The sequence below is a fragment of the Trichoderma atroviride genome, chromosome 4, assembly GCF_020647795.1.
Source record: "Trichoderma atroviride chromosome 4, complete sequence".
In the NCBI taxonomy this organism is placed as follows: Eukaryota; Fungi; Ascomycota; class Sordariomycetes; order Hypocreales; family Hypocreaceae; genus Trichoderma; species Trichoderma atroviride.
This window is the reverse complement of record NC_089403.1, coordinates 1,996,155-2,013,720: the sequence shown is the minus strand read 5'-3', so window position 1 is coordinate 2,013,720 and position 17,566 is coordinate 1,996,155. Positions and strand designations below refer to the sequence as shown.

At 49.4% G+C, this 17,566-nt stretch overlaps 6 protein-coding genes across 6 annotated transcripts; 4 read left to right on the top strand and 2 right to left on the bottom strand.

Moving 5' to 3' along the window:
* Positions 1 to 11: 11 nt before the first annotated feature.
* TrAtP1_007979 (uncharacterized protein) lies at positions 12 to 1,620 on the bottom strand. The gene is made up of 4 exons (XM_014092769.2): positions 1,486 to 1,620; positions 1,254 to 1,357; positions 491 to 1,173; positions 12 to 432 (listed from the first exon to the last, which is right to left on the bottom strand). The coding sequence occupies exons 1-4, from the start codon at positions 1,502 to 1,504 to the stop codon at positions 417 to 419; spliced, it is 822 nt and encodes a 273-aa protein (XP_013948244.1). The 5' UTR covers positions 1,505 to 1,620; the 3' UTR covers positions 12 to 416.
* A 688-nt stretch (positions 1,621 to 2,308) lies between these two features.
* TrAtP1_007978 (uncharacterized protein) lies at positions 2,309 to 5,743 on the top strand. Its single transcript, XM_014092768.2, has 12 exons — positions 2,309 to 2,916; positions 2,974 to 3,100; positions 3,160 to 3,221; positions 3,276 to 3,402; positions 3,552 to 3,790; positions 3,851 to 3,920; positions 3,982 to 4,177; positions 4,239 to 4,296; positions 4,371 to 4,549; positions 4,635 to 4,784; positions 4,844 to 5,257; positions 5,354 to 5,743. Exons 1-12 carry the CDS (start codon positions 2,392 to 2,394, stop codon positions 5,358 to 5,360), a joined length of 2,154 nt encoding a protein of 717 aa, XP_013948243.2. The 5' UTR covers positions 2,309 to 2,391; the 3' UTR covers positions 5,361 to 5,743.
* TrAtP1_007977 (uncharacterized protein) lies at positions 5,743 to 8,571 on the top strand. Its single transcript, XM_014092767.2, has 3 exons — positions 5,743 to 7,416; positions 7,505 to 7,903; positions 7,981 to 8,571. Exons 1-3 carry the CDS (start codon positions 6,946 to 6,948, stop codon positions 8,188 to 8,190), a joined length of 1,080 nt encoding a protein of 359 aa, XP_013948242.1. The 5' UTR covers positions 5,743 to 6,945; the 3' UTR covers positions 8,191 to 8,571.
* A 2,173-nt stretch (positions 8,572 to 10,744) lies between these two features.
* On the top strand, positions 10,745 to 15,058 carry TrAtP1_007975 (uncharacterized protein). Its single transcript, XM_066113744.1, has 3 exons — positions 10,745 to 11,264; positions 11,351 to 13,381; positions 13,450 to 15,058. Exons 2-3 carry the CDS (start codon positions 12,163 to 12,165, stop codon positions 14,397 to 14,399), a joined length of 2,169 nt encoding a protein of 722 aa, XP_065969832.1. The 5' UTR covers positions 10,745 to 11,264; positions 11,351 to 12,162; the 3' UTR covers positions 14,400 to 15,058.
* Positions 10,792 to 11,295, bottom strand: TrAtP1_007976 (uncharacterized protein; the record flags this gene model as incomplete). Its single annotated transcript, XM_066113745.1, has 1 exon — positions 10,792 to 11,295. The coding sequence occupies one exon, from the start codon at positions 11,293 to 11,295 to the stop codon at positions 10,792 to 10,794; it is 504 nt and encodes a 167-aa protein (XP_065969833.1).
* A 1,355-nt stretch (positions 15,059 to 16,413) lies between the features above and the next one.
* TrAtP1_007974 (uncharacterized protein) lies at positions 16,414 to 16,716 on the top strand (the record flags this gene model as incomplete). Its single annotated transcript, XM_066113743.1, has 1 exon — positions 16,414 to 16,716. The coding sequence occupies one exon, from the start codon at positions 16,414 to 16,416 to the stop codon at positions 16,714 to 16,716; it is 303 nt and encodes a 100-aa protein (XP_065969831.1).
* Positions 16,717 to 17,566: the final 850 nt, after the last annotated feature.

The window sequence follows — 17,566 nt, the reverse complement described above, 5'->3', positions numbered from 1 at the left end:
AAAAAAAAAACATAAGGGAAAGGTTCGTTCTATTATCCTAGTCATAACTTTTTGGTATCCCCGAAAACCGTGGAATTGTCCACCCCGTCCCTTGGACCAAGCGCTTTGAAAGGAAAGGGCAGGTAGTGTCAGATTGTGCAATCCATTCTGAACACTCGTCATCGCTTTTATCTATTTGCCCGTGGATTCGTCCAATTTCAAAATACATTTCGAATAATTTTCAGCTTGCGCTAACGCCAAGATGCTGCTTCGCTACCAAGGCCATTGGTGATTGAGAATATGGTCCCGGGGAATCAAAGAGTCTTCGTATCTCTACTTTAAGGCGGGGATAGTAATACGCTGGGAACACTAAGATAACGTCGTTCTAGTTTACTTTTTTTGGGGTGCTTTTATTGTGTATGATGTCGTAAATTTCTTCACATGAAGTCGTCGCTAAAAGAAAAGGAAAAGTCAGCGGAGTCGCTCCAGGAAAGGATCTCTATCTACTCACTCTCCAAAGGCATCATCCTCATAAGTCGCGGTGTCAGTAGTACCAGCCCTACTGGCGACAAGAGAGGTCTTTGTCTTGGCGGCCTTGGTCTTCTTCTTGTCTCCGGTCTTCTCCTCCTTCAACTTTTCGTTACTAGCGCGTGTAAGAGCACTTGCAATCTTCTTGATCTGATCGCTGTTGAGCTCTTTGACAAGATCCTTGGAGAACTCCTCCAGGAAGAGGCCGTAGTGAGCCTTCTTGGTGTTGGCAGCAACAAGAGAAGAAAGAACGCCGCGCATCTTCTCAAACTGCAGTTTTGTCTGAGGGTTGAAAATCGGGACAGCCGCAAGGTTGATGAGATTCGTGGGGTTTTCGGGATCGGCGATCATGGTGCTGGAAGGGTTGGCCTTTCGCCCATCCTTGATACCAATGCTTCCGAAAAGATCTTCGGCGTGCCTGAGATCGGCGTCCTTTTCGGTGCGGCGAAGTCGCTCGCGGCGAGCTGACTCTGACTCTTCCTCGCTCTCCTCGTCATCTTCGGCCTGGAGACGAGCGCGCTCAGCCTGGTGGTCGGCGATACGCTGGGCCTTTGACTTCTTGTTGGCAGCAGCCTCAGCGGCAGCCTTTTCCTTAGCCTCGGTTGCCTTCTTTGCCTTCTCGCGCTCTACTTCGGAGTCCTCAGCAGCGTCCCAAGAGTCGAGCACCTATATGTATTCGATGGCAGATTAGAAGCAGATTCGAAAGAGCCTCTGGCGCTGTTCGTGATATAGCTGCTGATACTTACATCACCGTCATCCTCTTCGTCGTCAAACTGTCGTCGACGGCCAACGGCGCCCGCAGGAGGGGATTCGGGGGCGGAGTCGCCGCCGCCTTCGCTCTCTTCGTCATCTGATACCGAGAGAAATGTTAGCAGAGTGTTCTCAAGCTGGCGACATGGTTTTGCTTTGGCGCATCGAAAAGAGGCGGATTTGGCAGTGTTGCCCGCAAGGCGTGAAGACTGCGCGCTCGTGACTCACCCCACTTCTTCGGAGGCATGATGGCAGATGATTAAAACGGGAGTTTTGAAATCGATGATTGAAGTAATAGAAATAACTGATGCGCCTGCTGCGTTTAGCTGCGATCGCTGTCGGGCTGAATCGTGTGATTGATTCTGGACAAGTCTAAGAAATCAACGTCTGTCCTTACTAGGCTGTCATGGATAATTTTACGGCGGGCAAGGAGGGGCAAAAACTTTTGGTGCTAGTGCAAGTAGCCTCGCAACGGCTGGCTTAGGCTGCCCTGAAATTTTGCGGTCGCAAGCACTAACACCACGAGTTCTCGTATATAAGCTTGAAGTACCAGCTACAAATTCTATTAATTGGGGGGCTCTTCTTAAAGAGAAAGAAATATGCTATTAGCAGCCGTATAGAAAAACAGATGCAAACAAAACTTTAAATTGAAATCTATACGTGCAGCTCGATTCCAATGATTGTGGTGCCTCTTTACCCACCAACCCCAACACCAATTTGTGCATCTTAGATTAGATACGAACAATTACCCCTCCATCGATTTTGTTGGATCGACCAAACAGACGTCAGTCGTTATGGGCTTGCGCCGTGAAAAATATATATAATTATTGTTAAAAAAAAAAAAAAAAAAAAAGATTGGGCAGAGCCTAGCGCATCATTTCTCTTAATTTCAACAACATAATCTCTTATATAGTTCCGCTATCATAAAGAGAGGACATTATTTATAGAGTATCGAGCTTGGAGTGCGGAGGACCGGCGGAACGAAACACCGTGTGAGAAAATCAGGTTACAGCTCCCCCACCAACGACTCACAGGCCTACATTCCTCTGCTGTGGTGGGGAAAAGCACCTGTGGTTAACTTCCTAAGACCAAAATTGAGTCAGAGCTACCAAGCCCCAAAAATTCACACCTCTCATGAAGATTTGCCAGATTTCTTCCAGTCGAAGGAGTCATCGTATATTAAGCTTCTCTTCTGCGGGGATCGTGAGGCCGTTTGTTCATCCACCATCGACTTCAACTCGGCCTGTTGCTTCCCTGCATCAGCAAACACGTTACATCTCAAATACTCAACGGCCAAACTGCAAAGCCTTTCTGTGGAACTCAGCTTTCACTGCTTCCACTCCCGGCTGTCTAAGAGGCATTTCAGCCATGGCTAAACCAACGGGCATCGACCAGCTGACAACGCTGGTCAACGGCTTGAGCCTTGACTCCATCACTGAGAAACACCCCCAGGCTCATCCAGAAATCAACCCACTTGATTTCTACAGGGCACACCTTAGCAATGTCTTGGCCGGAATATCTGGTGTAGACTCTCAAATCATATTCCCCGTCATCAACTGGACGACTGGTCTCGACAAGGGTGATTTTGTTCTCGCTGTTCCAGCTTTGAGGATCAAGGGCCAGAAGCCAGATGCTCTCGCTACCAAATGGGCCGAAGAGGTACAAAGCAGCAGCCTTGGCCATTGCACGTTTAGAGCTGACATCAACCATTGATAGTTCCCTACGGAGGACCCTCTATTCGACAAGCCTACAACTAGCGGCCCTTTCATGTCCTTTTTCCTCAAGGGAGGCCCGCTATCCAACTCCTTGATTCCGATGATTCGAAATCTTGGTGAAGAGTATGGTATGTTTGGTCATCTTGGAATCATGTCATCGTATGGAAACTTACTGTTCTGTCATTAGGCCGTAACCGATTTAACGGTCTGAAGGACCCTAAAGACCCGAAGCAGGGCAAGAAGCGCATTGTAAGCTCAAGCTCAAGCTCTGACGTAGCTAAATGGCTGCTAACTGATTTCCAGGTCGTTGAGTTCAGCTCTCCCAATGTTGCAAAGCCATTCCATGCCGGTCATCTTCGATCAACCATCATCGGTAGCTTCTTGGCAAACCTTTACGAAGGCAGTGGTTGGGATGTGGTGCGGATTAACTGTAAGTGACCCATTTGATGTGCACGTGAAATTTCTCACGGACTTGCTCATTTCTACTCTCCTTCAATCCCTAGTATAAACCATGTTCTCTACTTCTAGTCCATAGACTTTTTATCACTGAAGAACAGTTATGCTGATGACCGCTTATAGACTTGGGAGACTGGGGCAAGCAGTATGGACTTCTCGCCTTGGCGTATGAGAAATACGGCAACGAGGAAGCACTGCAGAAAGACCCTATTGATCACCTCTTCAAGCTCTATGTACAAATCAACTCTGAGATGACTGCAGAGAAGGAGTCCATTGAGGCGCAAAAGAAGGAGGGCAAAGACGTTACCGAGCTTGAAGCCAACAGCCTTGATGAGCAAGCTCGCAGGTATTTCAAGCGTATGGTAAGTGATGGGTGTACTCCAGGCTATATCGTTAGATTACTAACTCATTTCTTAATCTAGACGGACAGGGATGAAGATGTGCTCAAGCAATGGAAAATCTTCCGAGACCTGAGTATTAAGCGGTACAAGGGTAAGATATCTCTGCCTGTCGATGATGCCTCGTCCGCATTCAATGCTAATGCATATCATAGAGACTTATTCCCGACTCAACATCGCCTTTGACAAGTACAGCGGTGAGAGCCAGGTTTCCGAAGACGCAATGGCAAAGATTGCTGTTGAGATGGAAGAAAAGAACATTTCCCGAGTAGACAACGGCGCCACGCTTGTTGATTTCACCAAGCTTCTCCCTGGCAAAGAAGGAAAGCGACTTGGTGTCACTGTTATTCGGTATGTTTCACGTCCAACAACATTGGTCCATAATTACGAAGTATCTAATTTGGATTAACAGAAAGAGGGATGGTACTGCTCTGTATCTCACCCGTGATATCTGCGAGCTCCTCGCTCGTGTAAGTAAACACATTATCCATACTCAAATTAGCAATGCTATCCCAGGCTTGGAAAGATTACTAACTTTTTATAGTATGAAGAATACAAGTTTGATCACATGATTTACGTTGTGGCAAGTGCCCAAGATCTCCATCTCAAGCAGCTTTTCGAGATTATTGGACAGCTTGGCTACAAGGATATTGCGAACCGCTGCCAGCACATTAACTTCGGCCTGGTTCTGGGTATGAGCACCAGGAAGGGTACCGTCAAGTTGTGAGTACTTCTCGTCAACATCCAATTTACCCTCATCCATCGCATTGGTTGGTAGTTTGCAGTTGGCTGATACAGGCGGCAATAGCTTGGATGACATCTTGAGGGACTGCGCAGATCACATGCATGAGACCATGAAAAAAAACCAGGACAAGTACGCCCAGGTCGAGAACCCAATTGCAACCGCAGATATCCTCGGTATTAGCAGTGTCATGGTTCAGGATATGAGTGGAAAGAGGTGAGTTGCCATGTTCGACGGCGCTTCGTGATTTCAACTGGGCTCATCAATGGTTACAGGATCAACAACTACACATTTAACATGGAGGCCATGACATCGTTCGAGGGTGACACGGGTCCCTACCTGCAGTATGCTCACTCTCGACTTTGTTCCATCAAGCGTCGGGCGAACTTGACAGAGGAAGACCTGCTGAGCGCAGACCTTTCACTGCTCACCGAGCAACATGCCACTAACGTCGTGCGAATGCTCTCACAGTGGCCTGACACCGTTCAGAACACTCTCAAGACTCTTGAGCCCACCACCGTGCTCACTTACCTATTCAAGATGAGCCACGCCGTGAGCAGCAGTTACGATCACTTGCAGGTGGTTGGCAGTGAGAAGGAATTGATGAAGGCTCGAATGGCTCTCTACGACGCTGCGCGAATTGTTCTGTCCAACGGCATGAAGCTGCTTGGCTTGACGCCGCTTGAGAGGTATGTGCCAGAATCTTTATTTTGTTTTGATCCTTATTTCAAGAACAAATTCTCCGTTATTTCTTTGTCAGTCTAAATAATACTAACTCGATATAGGATGTAAAAATTGGGCACCGATACTATCTTATGTGCCGCTTTCGGCCGCAATAGGTTGCCGCAAAGTGGAAAAAAAAAAAAAATCAACTCCATTTTTAAAGATCTAGGCACAGAAAGACGCCAAGAAAAAAAAATTGCATGAAGACTTTGACTCGACCGTGCCCCATTCAATTGATTACTTTTTCTACCAGTGACAAGAATAATGGAAGGTTGATGAAGATGCAAAGCTACTCCATCTTTTCATCTATTAACAGCCCTGTCCAGTTCCATGCAGCCGGGAGCGTACTACTAATACACTATCTAGCCTTCACCTTAATACAACTAATGCAGCTGTAAAAGCAAAGAATGGCCTGATTTTTTTTTTGATTTTTTTTTTTTTTTTTTTTTTTGGGTTTAATACGCGGGAGGCGTTTACAACCCGCGCCAAACAAGCGCCTAGTCGATAGTTCTCAGCCAGAAGAAAAGGCATCTCCTCGCGCCCACAAGAATTATGCATCTCCGATGGATTTGGAAAGAGGAGAATGCCGCGTTTTGTTTGAGAATCTAACACTAGTCGGACTGTCCGTAAGCAGTAACCAGGCTAGCATACAAGACCAACCAGTTGGCTCCTATGCGCTCCATAGAGCGAGTTCACTGCGCAACAAAGAGGCAGTATACGGACCGATAACTGGCTCTTTTAGGCTATGCTCATAGCTATTGGAGTAGCATTGGTTATTTGCTGACGCCTTGACGAGCACATAGGAGGCGAAAGAAACCAATTGCAACTACTATTCTCTTTCGAAGAACCAAATGCGGCTCGACTAGCGCCGAGTGCCGCATGTTGTCAATAAGCGATGGGTGGAGCTTTGTCGCCCTGTTAGTGAAGGAGAAATTCATCTAGGGATCCAGACGCTTGGTAACGCATCCTTTTGCTATGACGACACACCGGCTGGCATCTGACACGTAGGTCACCGGAAATTGGAGCACGGGGAGAGCAGGTTATGATTCATCTCGATTTGCAAGGAAATATTCGCAAATATTCGCTGCATAGCGTAAATCGAAAATTGATCGGAACGTTAAAGGAGAAGCGAAAGAGTCACTTACACAGGTTTCCCGAAAGATCCCGACTCGAGGCTTTGCCTGTGCGTTCGGACCTCGTAACTCTGAGAGATGCCGAGAGCGATAGGGGATCACCGCGAGCATTTTTGCCTGGCATATGACCAGGCACCATAAAAAAATTTGATTGAGTCTTTTCCCATTGGACGCCGTGCCTGTCTTGCATATCGGCGCTCAATCACGGCGAACCCGCTTATATCCTTTGCTGCGGGTGCGGATATCCAGAGACGGGCAGCCTCAGGGCTACGGCTACCCGAAGAATGTGTGTGGTAATACGAAGCAGGCGTCTGACCTGTAATATTTTGCTCCTTTCATCTGCAGCTATTTTAGCCCCGAGCCAATTGATATAAAGCATCAAGTGTCCCAGAGACCAGAGAGGATGCTCAGTTGTATCATCACCATTCAGCCTTGTGGCATAGTTCCTTATTACTATATTTTATCAGCACCACTTGATACTCAGTCATTGATATCGACTACAGCTATATTCAGCTTTCACCATGACTTACACTCAAACCGAAGCCCCTAGGCAGGCAGTCAAGCTTGCCAAAGTCGTGGTCAACAGCCACGCGACTTACAGACTCGCTGCACAACCAGCACTGACACGAAGACTGGGCTGCACCAGCCGGGCCACAGCTCCTTCATACCATCTCTACAGCCAGACAATTCGAGCGTTCTCGACGACGCCAGTCTCCCAATTAAAGGACATCTTCCCCGCCAAAGACACCGCTCACATCAAGACCACGCCGGCAGCATGGCCTCACCCCGGCTACTCAATGGAAGAGCTCCGTCAAGTAGTGCCGGAACATCGCCCGCCTCGAGGATTTGGTGATTGGGCTGCGTGGAAGATTGTGCGGTTTGCGAGATATTTCATGGACAAGGCTACGGGCATGGATAGAAAGCAGCAGGTCGATAAGAAGCACCCAACGACGGCGGTCGAGGCCGAAAAGCCACTAACAGAGGCTCAATGGGTATGATTTTCCCGTTTGCATCAATGCAAGTTAAACAAACAATTGATGTCAAGACATCTGGCTAACTTACATTGGGTTTGCAAAATAGCTTGTCAGATTCGTTTTCCTTGAAAGCATTGCTGGAGTTCCAGGCATGGTGGGTGGCATGCTTCGCCACCTGAGGAGTCTCCGCGGCATGAAGCGCGATAATGGCTGGATTGAGACGCTCTTGGAAGAAAGCTACAACGAACGAATGCATCTCTTGACATTCATGACCATGTGCGAGCCCGGACTCTTCATGAAGCTCATGATCATCGGAGCCCAGGGTGTATTCTTCAACAGTCTTTTTGTTGCCTATCTTCTACACCCCAAGATTGTGCATCGATTTGTTGGATACTTGGAGGAAGAAGCAGTCCACACTTATACGCGGGCTATTCATGAAATCGAAGAGGGCCACTTGCCTCGGTGGACGGACCCGAAGTTTCGAATTCCTGATATTGCAGTTCAAGTAAGTAACTGAATAAATTGCAAAAGAAAGAAAAAGGGGGTCGACGAGAACACTTTAGCTAACAGATTTGCTTGCAGTACTGGCACATGCCTGAAGGTCACCGCACTATGAAGGATCTAATCCTGTATATTCGAGCCGACGAGGCAGGCCACAGAGGTGTCAACCACACCTTGGGTAACCTCAACCAGGCTGAGGATCCTAACCCTTTTGTCAGCAAATTCAAAGACAGGGAGGTTCCCAAGCCTGCACTCAAGCCTCAAGGCTATGAGCGTGCGGATGTGATTTAACTGGACTCAACAATGATGGTTGACATCACTATTGCATTTTGATCAACATGGGAGGGGACGAGCCTGTGATGGTTGATAATACCATTGCACTTTGGTAAACATTGGGGGGGGGGGGAGCGTTTGTACAGGATATCACTTTGGATTGACTGGGTGCCTAGAATAAAGCCGGGTTGTAAAACTGGGAGAGAAATGCATAGGATCTTTGGCGTTTGGAATTTGGGATCAGTTAGATGGATAGGATTTTCTCTCGACTCTGCTACAACAGCTCTGAATGCTGAACGTAATTACCCCCAAAAAAGACACAATGATGTGATGAGAGGCAGCCAACGATGAGGCAGCCAACGACTGAGGACGGGACGAGGATGAAGATTGAATCAGTCGATTTCAGTCAGTAGGCGAGAGTGGCTACAGTGACGTGACATTTACGGTGCCCGTGACAATTGATTTCAATTTCCCGCAGCCATCACTTTTAGGTCATCATTGCCATGGCTTAGACTTGGCGATTAAAACTCAAATCTCCGTAACAAGGCTACATGATACGAGGATACCCGGAGTTGCAGTGTGAGGAGCATGTGCAGCATGTATCAGGGTAGCATCTATTGGTACCGAAAGGGCGCTACATGGGACCGGAATAGGCACCGTGTCGTCCACAACAGGCAGACGCAGCGGCAGGACGGGAATTCTTAGCGCCCGCAAAAGTGCCAATCTAGAAGGCCCCCCCTTAATTCGGACATTTCCTAAATCGTCTAAATAAAGGTACAACGAATAGGCGTTTAAAAATCCCAGGGGGCAAGCAATAGCGAGCTGCAAGGGAACGGCATCGTGGATATGGAGAGAAGGGGAGGAAAAAAAAAAAGCCTTGCGGAGAGCCTTGCAAGCTGATCCGAATAAAAGGGTCCAAGCGCTGGCCAATAGAACAAGGGATCTAGATTTGCGGCGAGGGTTGGTAGCCGATTGGCTCTCGAGAGCCGAGGATTTGCAGCTTCTGGGACGGGCTATGCTACATTTGGTAGCAATAAAGAGAGTTTGTTTACCATTTTTTTTTCTTTAACAAGATGTCTAATGTCGAATGTAAAACAATCTGCTTTTGAACATCCTTATCAACTATACATGCCCTCATTTGTAATGTTTCCTGCATGTGATCTAGATAGCCTCATACGCCGCGTGCATTGCTGAACTTGGTCTTTAGATGAGGTCACAATCAATGCTCCCCTGCAACATGGCCGAGAATATGTACGTCACTGCGGTGTGGCTGTGGACGCAAGGATGGACTGGACCTCAGACAATAAAAAAAAAACAACGCACCGACTAGGTAAGGTAAGGAGATGTTAAATGACAGTTTCCCATGGTCTGCTCCATAATATGGGGAAATGGCTACAGCCTTTTATGTTTCTCGTGTTTGACATGCCAACTTGAAACGTGCTGCGGACAATGCTGTGCTTTGCTTTATATCATGTGTTTCAAAAACTCTAATCCATTTACTCAATTTTTTTTTTTTTTGGCTTATTCGGGCATTTGTCCCTTGCCCGGTTAAGATGCTATTTTCGTATTACTTACTTATTGCTTTGGCATCTTTTTTTCTCCTCCTTCACAGCCACATTCGCCCTTATCACTTACATCCCTCTTGGGATGCATATGAAACATTGGAGCATACTGCAGATGGGCGAGAATGAAGGAAACAAAACATGTTTAGATCGTTTCCGGACACTTGCTCCGCGAAATCTCGTATAATATATCCAAATTTAGCTTGAGACGCGTCAAGAGCGCTGCCTCTCATGCTGCTTGGACTGTAGATCTGTGATCATGGGATGGGCTAGTTGTCGTCAGCTCCTCGATGTTCTGCAGAGCAGAGCAGAGCAGAGCCCCCCGGTCCTTACATCTTAAACCGGGCTAATAAGGTTGTTTTTTGCCGTTCATGACATGACATGGCCAAGTCTGTCCCAGAAACGGAGACGCACGCCCTGGGCATGGGTAAAAGCTTAGCATCGCCGTAGCGCCAGGCCCGGGGCTCGAGCAGAAACTCGTCATCACCGCAAGCCCATGTGGGGAGGAAAACGGTGCATCGACTCAAGTGTCGGCGGCATTGTCCAATGCCAGGTTTCAGGAATTTGATGTCCGTGTCCGGCCGTTTTTAGCTCCTTCATTAAACGTGTCTGCCATTGATGGTGGCTGTAGTAGTGTTGTGTCAAGCCTCGTGTAAATTAAAGAGGCTTTTCGTCTAAGAGATGAGCGGGGGGGGAGCCTCGCAGATGAGTCTGCCAGTCTATGATTAGCATCGTTTCTGTACATGTAAATGCTTGTGGAGCGATGCGATGGATGGAACGCGGTGGATCTCTGGCAGATTGATTCCCTTGCAAGTTATTTCTCCGCTGGGTACCGACTCATAGTGCGCAGGTATGAGTTGCAAGCAGTTCAACAGCGCAGAGGTAGTAATAGGTGTTTGTAGCACTTAGAGTAAGAGATGCTTGCCTTCATAGGCAACTCGCAGACTGGGTAGACCTCAGCTTAAAAGCAATGATTAAGACAAATGCAGGTGCTTATTGGTACTGCCATTGGTACTAACTCGGCCCATGTGGGATTGGTTTTTATTTTATTTTTTCCTTATTCTTCCCTTCCAGAACAAACCGTCAAAAGCTCGGGGCAGTTCCGTGGGCTGGTGGAGATTCCAGACGCCTTGGGACGAGGAACATGCCAGCCGCCGGGGGTACCTGCGGGATACTTTGGCGGTGGCTCGCCTGGGCCCTGCCAAGTGCATGCCTTAGCAGGATTCCCTCGAGCGATGCTCAGCCCAGCTAGTACCCAATAGGTCTCTTTTCTGGTCCGCCCCTTGCCGCTGTGGAGGGGCACCAATCCAATGGCAGCCCAGTTTGTGCGGGGTCGCGGCTGGCCTCTTCCCTTCTTCTCATGATGGCTGCTCCAAGACACGCCGCTAATTACGAAATATCCAGAGCTGCCACAGATTTGCGCGAACCGCTGGCAGCTGAAGAATAGCCTGGCCGAGTCGACAGCTAGTTCGCAGAGCAGTGCTCCATAGTAGCCTGGCCCTGGTGCCGGATCTCGCTCGTTGGGCACAGGTAACCAGAACCAAACCAGCCAGCATTCCATGGCGCACCCTCCTATGCGCACTTTTGCAAGCTTGTAACTGACACATATCGAGCAGCAAACTCTCTCGCATGATTTGCGCGTGGGCATGAATAGCGTTTAGCAGTCCTTCAGCGCGTGGCCAGGCCTCGTCCCCAGCAGTGCTACCGTGCCTAGCCCTCCCGGCCTTGCGTCTAGCGAGAACCAGCGGCGCCGGAGCTGAACAAAGATCTCACCTGCTATCCCGCTTGCATGATAGCTTTCTGCCTCCTACATCACCGGTCTCCAGCCTGACCAGACATCAACCAACCCCGAAGCACCTGGCTCCAAAACTGCGTCGTCAGCAGCCCGGTCAGACGCCGTCACTGCAGCGCTTTTCTCGAGTATCACCGAGGCCACAAGGTTCCTCTACTGCAGCAGTCCCGGTCTCTGCACAGCCTCGCTGGTCCCCCGTCTCTGCTCGATGATTTGACGCCCAACCCGAACGAGCCCCGACTGAGAAAAGACCCCCCCCCCCCCCCAGAAAGGTCCCCTCCTTCATCCTGTCCCATACAGTCCCGTTCCCAAACTCTACCGGCCAACATCACCTCGCCTCGCAGCACCAGACCAGGTCCAGCCCTATACCCACGGCAAACCCACCGCGTACCTGGACACCCGCGCCCGCCCGTGGCAGTACGAGTCGCAGCTTGTTCTCTCTACCACCACTACCGTGAGTCTGAAACACTATTCGGACTGTGATTCGCACCACTATACGCGTTCCTCGTTGTGATAGGGCCGCGCCCCAGCACCTTGCATCGCTGCCGCCAGTGCACAGCCTCCCCGCTGTAGCTTGGAAGGCTGACTGTGGAATCTGCCTCGCAAGACGAGAAGCACCAGTGCTCGGCCGCCATCATGGATCAAGAATCCCAGCGCGGAAGGTCGCTGTCGGCCAGTCAATTTCAGCAGCCTGATATAAACCAATCCCACTCGCCGACTCGGAGTCCGTTCGCACCCACAAGCGATCAGCCTTCCGTCGGTCTTGGACTTGGTATCGGCGTCGGCCTGGATCCATCACAGCAACAACAGCGACAGCAACAACAACAACAACAGCAGCCGCAGCAGCAGCAGCACCGAGCATTCACGGCATCTCTTCATCCAAACTTTGAGTCATTCAACGCCAACGGCTTCCTCGGCGCCCAGGCCAACGCTGTCGACTCGACCACCGGCTTTGACCCCAGCGCAAGCTTCGGACAGCAGCCGCAAGCTACCGGTGCCGACCCCACCCCGTCTTTGAACGCCCAGGCGCAACATAATTATATTTCTCCCAACCTTCCCGACGGCGATTTTTCTCTCTTCCCTTCGGGCGCTGAGCAAGGAGATCATTATAACGCTCCTCTCTTTGAACAACCGGCACTTGGCGATATCAATGCCATGACCTCCCCGCATTCGCATCAGTCTCCAACCCCTCCACGGCTCTTCCAGCCAGATAGTCTTCAGTCGCCTCCCTTCAGCCAACATCAGTTCTCGTCGCCGCCATCGACTCACTCGAGGAACGCTTCCTTAGGACCCGAAGCCGCGCTCCTCCCGAGTCAGATTGGCGACTGGACTCAACCTCAGTTCCAAGGTCATCGACGAACGCCTTCGGAGTTCTCCGACGTTTCTTCCGTCGCTCCTTCGCCACATCTCATCAGCTCCGACACATTTGACGCTGACCCATCAGGCCATTCGCCTCTTCAACGGCCCGCAGACGCCAGTCTCTACCAGGAGGTGCTTGGTATTGGAGCATTCAGCCTAGCTGACCACGGCAGTCCTGGCTATCATGGTCGAAGCCCTTCTCATAGCCCTGCAATCAGTCCTCGCCTAATGCCTCAACAAATGCCGGAAACCATCCAGCCCTCGTTTAATCTGATTCCACCGAATGCCACGTATGAGGGGACTTCTGGATATCCTGATTTGCAACCGAATCATGAGACTTTCCCATCGCTGCAAGGTGGCATGGGTACTGGCGACATGCACCAAATGGCGCCGCCAGCAATCAATATCGATTTTGCACCGACCAATTCAAGACCACTTGGCTTTGAGCCGCCCAAGTCGCAAATGGATCAAGATTCTCTCACTCCTCCAGAACGAGGTAAGTTGTTTCATGATTTAACTGTCCATGCTTGTGTGATGTAGTTGAAAATTAATGCGTCTATGCAGGCCGTCCGAAATCTCGACCACGCGCGGTTACTGACCCGTTCCACCCAGGAATGCTGCCTCCTAACAATCTAGGGCCGTCTCTCGGTGTTGATCTTACGGCCCGTTCAGATGCGTCTCGATCTTTATCTCCTCTCGATAGGGGGTCAGTGGGATCATCAGCCTCTAGACGACGGCAGTCGACGTCCTCGGTGCCAAACAACGTAATCGCTTTGCGTCTAGCTGACCCGGAGTATCAAAATAGCCAGGAAGCAGGATCCAACAAGCGCACGCAGAAGCACCCGGCTACATTTCAGTGCAATTTGTGTCCCAAACGATTCACGCGCGCCTATAATCTTCGATCCCACTTGCGCACTCACACTGACGAGCGACCGTTTGTCTGTACAGTCTGTGGCAAGGCCTTTGCTCGACAACACGACAGAAAAAGACATGAAAGCTTGCATTCTGGAGAGAAAAAGTTTGTTTGCAAGGGGGACTTGAAAACTGGTGGCCAGTGGGGCTGTGGCCGGCGATTTGCCCGAGCCGACGCTTTGGGAAGACACTTTCGATCTGAAGCTGGCAGAATCTGCATCAAACCACTACTGGACGAAGAAATGATAGAAAGGCAGCGCCAGTGGCAGGAAGAGCGGATGCAGCAGAATATGGCACAGAATATGGCTGGTCAGCAAGTCATGATGGACACTGGCCCAGCTTATCCCATGGATGCCAGTGGGAACTATACCCTCCCACAGGCCCTGTTGGCCCAGTATCCAGCACTGGCGCAGATGAATTGGTCAACGACAGACATGGGAGGCGGACTGGATGATGAGTTGAGTGGCAGATCATCGTTTGATGCCAGCGACTACGACGATGGTGACGACGGTGGCTATATTAGTAGCTCTGGAAGATACCCAGAGGAAGGCATGAATCAAAATTATGCCGAGATGAGCTATACCAGTGATTATGGGCGCTGATTTATACTTCTTTGGATCTCTGGATCTCTGGATCCCTTTTTTCCATCTCTTACATCTATCCTATTTTACTTCACCGTCTTCTTCACCATCTTCTCCCCCATCATCCTCCCCACCATCCTCCCCATCATCTCCCCATTTGTCCCTTTTTTCAGCACAATTTTTTTTTTTTTTCGAAAGTTTCTTTATTCATCCCGCAAAGAAGGGCGTCAAACTCTCCCGCCCCCCCTGAAGCTCGCTTCTGAGGCGGCAATCCTGGCTATGTCGTGGAATAAGCGGCATTTGGGAGTTTGTTAAATGCGCTTAGTTTTTGTTTTGGAAAATTCTTTCTGAGATGGCTCGGGTTATTAGACGGCACGTCGCATAGATACCATCAACTCTTTGAAGCTTATTGTTACTCTGACTTCCTGCGAAATCACTTTTAGTTTTGTGATGCTATTGATAAGATGTAGTCTTACCGAATAAAACCTTGTTCATTTGTATTCTATTGTGTTGATATTATTTACTTGGGCTCTGTTGTGATTAAGATGCAAGATAAAGTATCTGCTGATGTACTTGAGTTTCGTCTATGAGTTTTCACTTGGGTGCTGGGAACCACAGGGGGCAGTAGAGATGTAATGATGTTCTTGTGTGAGGCTACCTCATCTCATTTACTTCAATCTGAACAGCTGGGTATCTTCGAAAGAATTTTTTTTTTTTTTTTTTTTTTTGGGTGTAGATATATATCTGAGAGGGATCTTGTCTTGCTTCCAAGTACAACAAAAAAATGGGTTTACTTGTAACGAATTACAGTGCTGTGTCCTGTAGAATAGCGTGTGTACAGAGATGACTCAACTGTATATGGGGAATTTCTATCTACTGAAAGCTATCATTTATAGAAGAAAAGAAGCGTCTGCTCGGAGGTAGACTGAAGGCTTATCATGCATGTTTTTTCTTAGGTACACGAAGAAATGCTTTAGTTGACTTTGATGGAGGCTTCTCTTTACTCTTCTTCCTCTCCCACCTACTTACTGCATTACATGACGCGTGAGGAACGGGCCGTGGGGGTTCCTAACCCAAAGACAAGCTTTACTTACCCTCATTATTTTTGTTCAAGTATTAAAATAAGCGAAATCGGCTTACTCTCACGTACCTATTGTTTTGTCACTGGCTGAATGGAAGGGAGGGTAGCGATGATGACACTGGGGTATTATTTATGGCTCTCATGGCACATGACACTACCAAATTTGATGGCGTGATGCGAGCCTGGGGAGATACAGGAAATAAACCCGACTTTGCTGTTTATTTAAATAGAAATAAACCAATGGATGAATCATTGGGCTTGACCGCTCTGGCGGCCCTTGTTTATATTGGGTTACTCGAGGCTGCTTCTCCATGCGTAGCACAGCAGATGTGGCGTGGCGTGGTAAATAACTTTCTGCTTTTTACTATCTTTTTTTCATGTGTCTCGACTACTTCTCTGAATTTTCTTCTTCTTTTGAACGACGTTACACTGCAGCCAAGCTGACGACGTCAATATTGTCTTGGCATCTTCTCTATCTTTTGTATGACCTGTAAATGCGCTGTTTCGCGCAGCGTGCTAGGATACATGTGCCAGTTGGGCAATATTGGCTGCTCATGCCCATGTGCCTGTGAGTACGCATATTGCTCCGCAAAGGATCTGCGATCGGGAGGGGCTTTGCTCCTGGCCAGTGAGGGGCAAGAGAAGTCGTCCCTGGTACACAGAGAATGCTGCAATGTATACTCGCAGCTGGGCAGAGCATGTGAAATGACTCAACGTGTCAGATAAGAGTCAAGGGCTGCGATTATGCATCAACTTTGGGAGGATGGGCGGCGGCATGTCTGAGGGCTGATGAGCGGCAGGGAGCAGCAGCAGGCAATCTGTAGCTGACCAGCGGTGAAGAGACAGGCAGACGACGCCTGAATGGCCTGCAGTCACCCGCCCTGTGGCCCCATGTAGCACGTACATGCACCCTGTGAGGTGAGCCCTCGTTGGAGACGGGAGTATATGTGAGGCATGTCGATTCGATGCGGACCCGGGCAGCCAATGGCAGCGGGCTCGTGGCCACCAACAAGAGCCATCCATGTACGGAGGGGGTACCTTGAAGGCACGTCCCCGCCCATGCAGAGACGCATGCGCATGTACAAGTATATGCGAGATTTTTTCTTGTTTCTTGATCGTATTTTGCTGCAGCTGGCGGACAAGGGCCTGCGTCTACTGTACATGTCACGCGACGCCTTGGCCCACGAAGGCGACGAAGTGCTGAGAGAGCGTGGGGAGAGCGCTTGTGGATCGTATGGTTTTTTCTTGTTGCTGTAGTGTAGATGGCATTTTTGGCGGTTTATTCTCTGGGTGATACTGGCAGCCTCTATGTGATTGCTTGCTTCATGCTTCGTGCTAGCGGGTAAATGGAGATGCTCTTCTCTGGTCGTATCCCTGCAGATGCTACTCTGTACTAATTCACCAGTAAGTTAGTAGGGATCCAAATAGCGCATGATGTTGAAAGTTTGAAGAAGAAGTGAGAAGACAAAAAAGAGCAAAGTCAAAAGCGTAAAGAAGCAAGCAAATGAACACAGAGTCGCCAGCGGGATGCGCAGGTGTTTATACGCCCGCACATGGTACATGAGGCGCAGCGACGAAACAAGACCATGGCTTGCAGATGGCCAAGAGAATACCGCTACAATGCTGTGGCGAGTGTAATTTCAGCTGATTGCATGCAATGAATTCTGTGCAGCAGATGGGATGGATGGCTCACAAAGATACAAGTACACATCATGTATTGCAAGTGCCGCTGGATGCAACTTCCTTCAACTTCCCTCAGCTCAGCAAGCTCAGCTCCCCACAAAAACTACCGACGAGGTACCTAAGCAAGCCAAGGGAGGCTGGGTCGCGACTGCATGCGAGATGGAGCAGCGCTGCTGCAGCTTTGCAGCTCTGGCGACAGCTCAAAAAGGCCGCTAGGCAGATTGGGGGTCTGGTGACAAGCGAATGGGGTCTGCAGCCCGGTCAACCCTCCGCCAGCGCGCCGCCCTGATTGGCCGGGCCGCATCTCTTGTGCATCTGGTGCTGGCGGGAAGGTGGGATTAGTGGGATTAGTGGGAGGCGTACCTGCTCATGTGTATCGACCGTCGAACCTGCCCGTCTGTCTGTTCTGATTCTGCGCTGTGCG

What these genes read in the sequence shown, in the direction of transcription:
- TrAtP1_007979 (XM_014092769.2), bottom strand. An exon ending in ACGAAGAGGATGACGGTGAT is followed by an intron (nt 1,174 to 1,253) that starts GTAAGTATCAGC and finishes GAATACATATAG; the next exon opens with GTGCTCGACTCTTGGGACGC.
- TrAtP1_007978 (XM_014092768.2), top strand. Translation starts at nt 2,392, where the DNA reads ATGAAGATTTGCCAGATTTCTTCCAGTCGAAGGAGTCATCGTATATTA. An exon ending in GAGTATTAAGCGGTACAAGG is followed by an intron (nt 3,921 to 3,981) that starts GTAAGATATCTC and finishes TGCATATCATAG; the next exon opens with AGACTTATTCCCGACTCAAC. An exon ending in CAGGATATGAGTGGAAAGAG is followed by an intron (nt 4,785 to 4,843) that starts GTGAGTTGCCAT and finishes CAATGGTTACAG; the next exon opens with GATCAACAACTACACATTTA.
- TrAtP1_007977 (XM_014092767.2), top strand. Translation starts at nt 6,946, where the DNA reads ATGACTTACACTCAAACCGAAGCCCCTAGGCAGGCAGTCAAGCTTGCC. An exon ending in CACTAACAGAGGCTCAATGG is followed by an intron (nt 7,417 to 7,504) that starts GTATGATTTTCC and finishes TTTGCAAAATAG; the next exon opens with CTTGTCAGATTCGTTTTCCT. An exon ending in TTCCTGATATTGCAGTTCAA is followed by an intron (nt 7,904 to 7,980) that starts GTAAGTAACTGA and finishes ATTTGCTTGCAG; the next exon opens with TACTGGCACATGCCTGAAGG.
- TrAtP1_007975 (XM_066113744.1), top strand. Translation starts at nt 12,163, where the DNA reads ATGGATCAAGAATCCCAGCGCGGAAGGTCGCTGTCGGCCAGTCAATTT. An exon ending in TCTCACTCCTCCAGAACGAG is followed by an intron (nt 13,382 to 13,449) that starts GTAAGTTGTTTC and finishes GCGTCTATGCAG; the next exon opens with GCCGTCCGAAATCTCGACCA.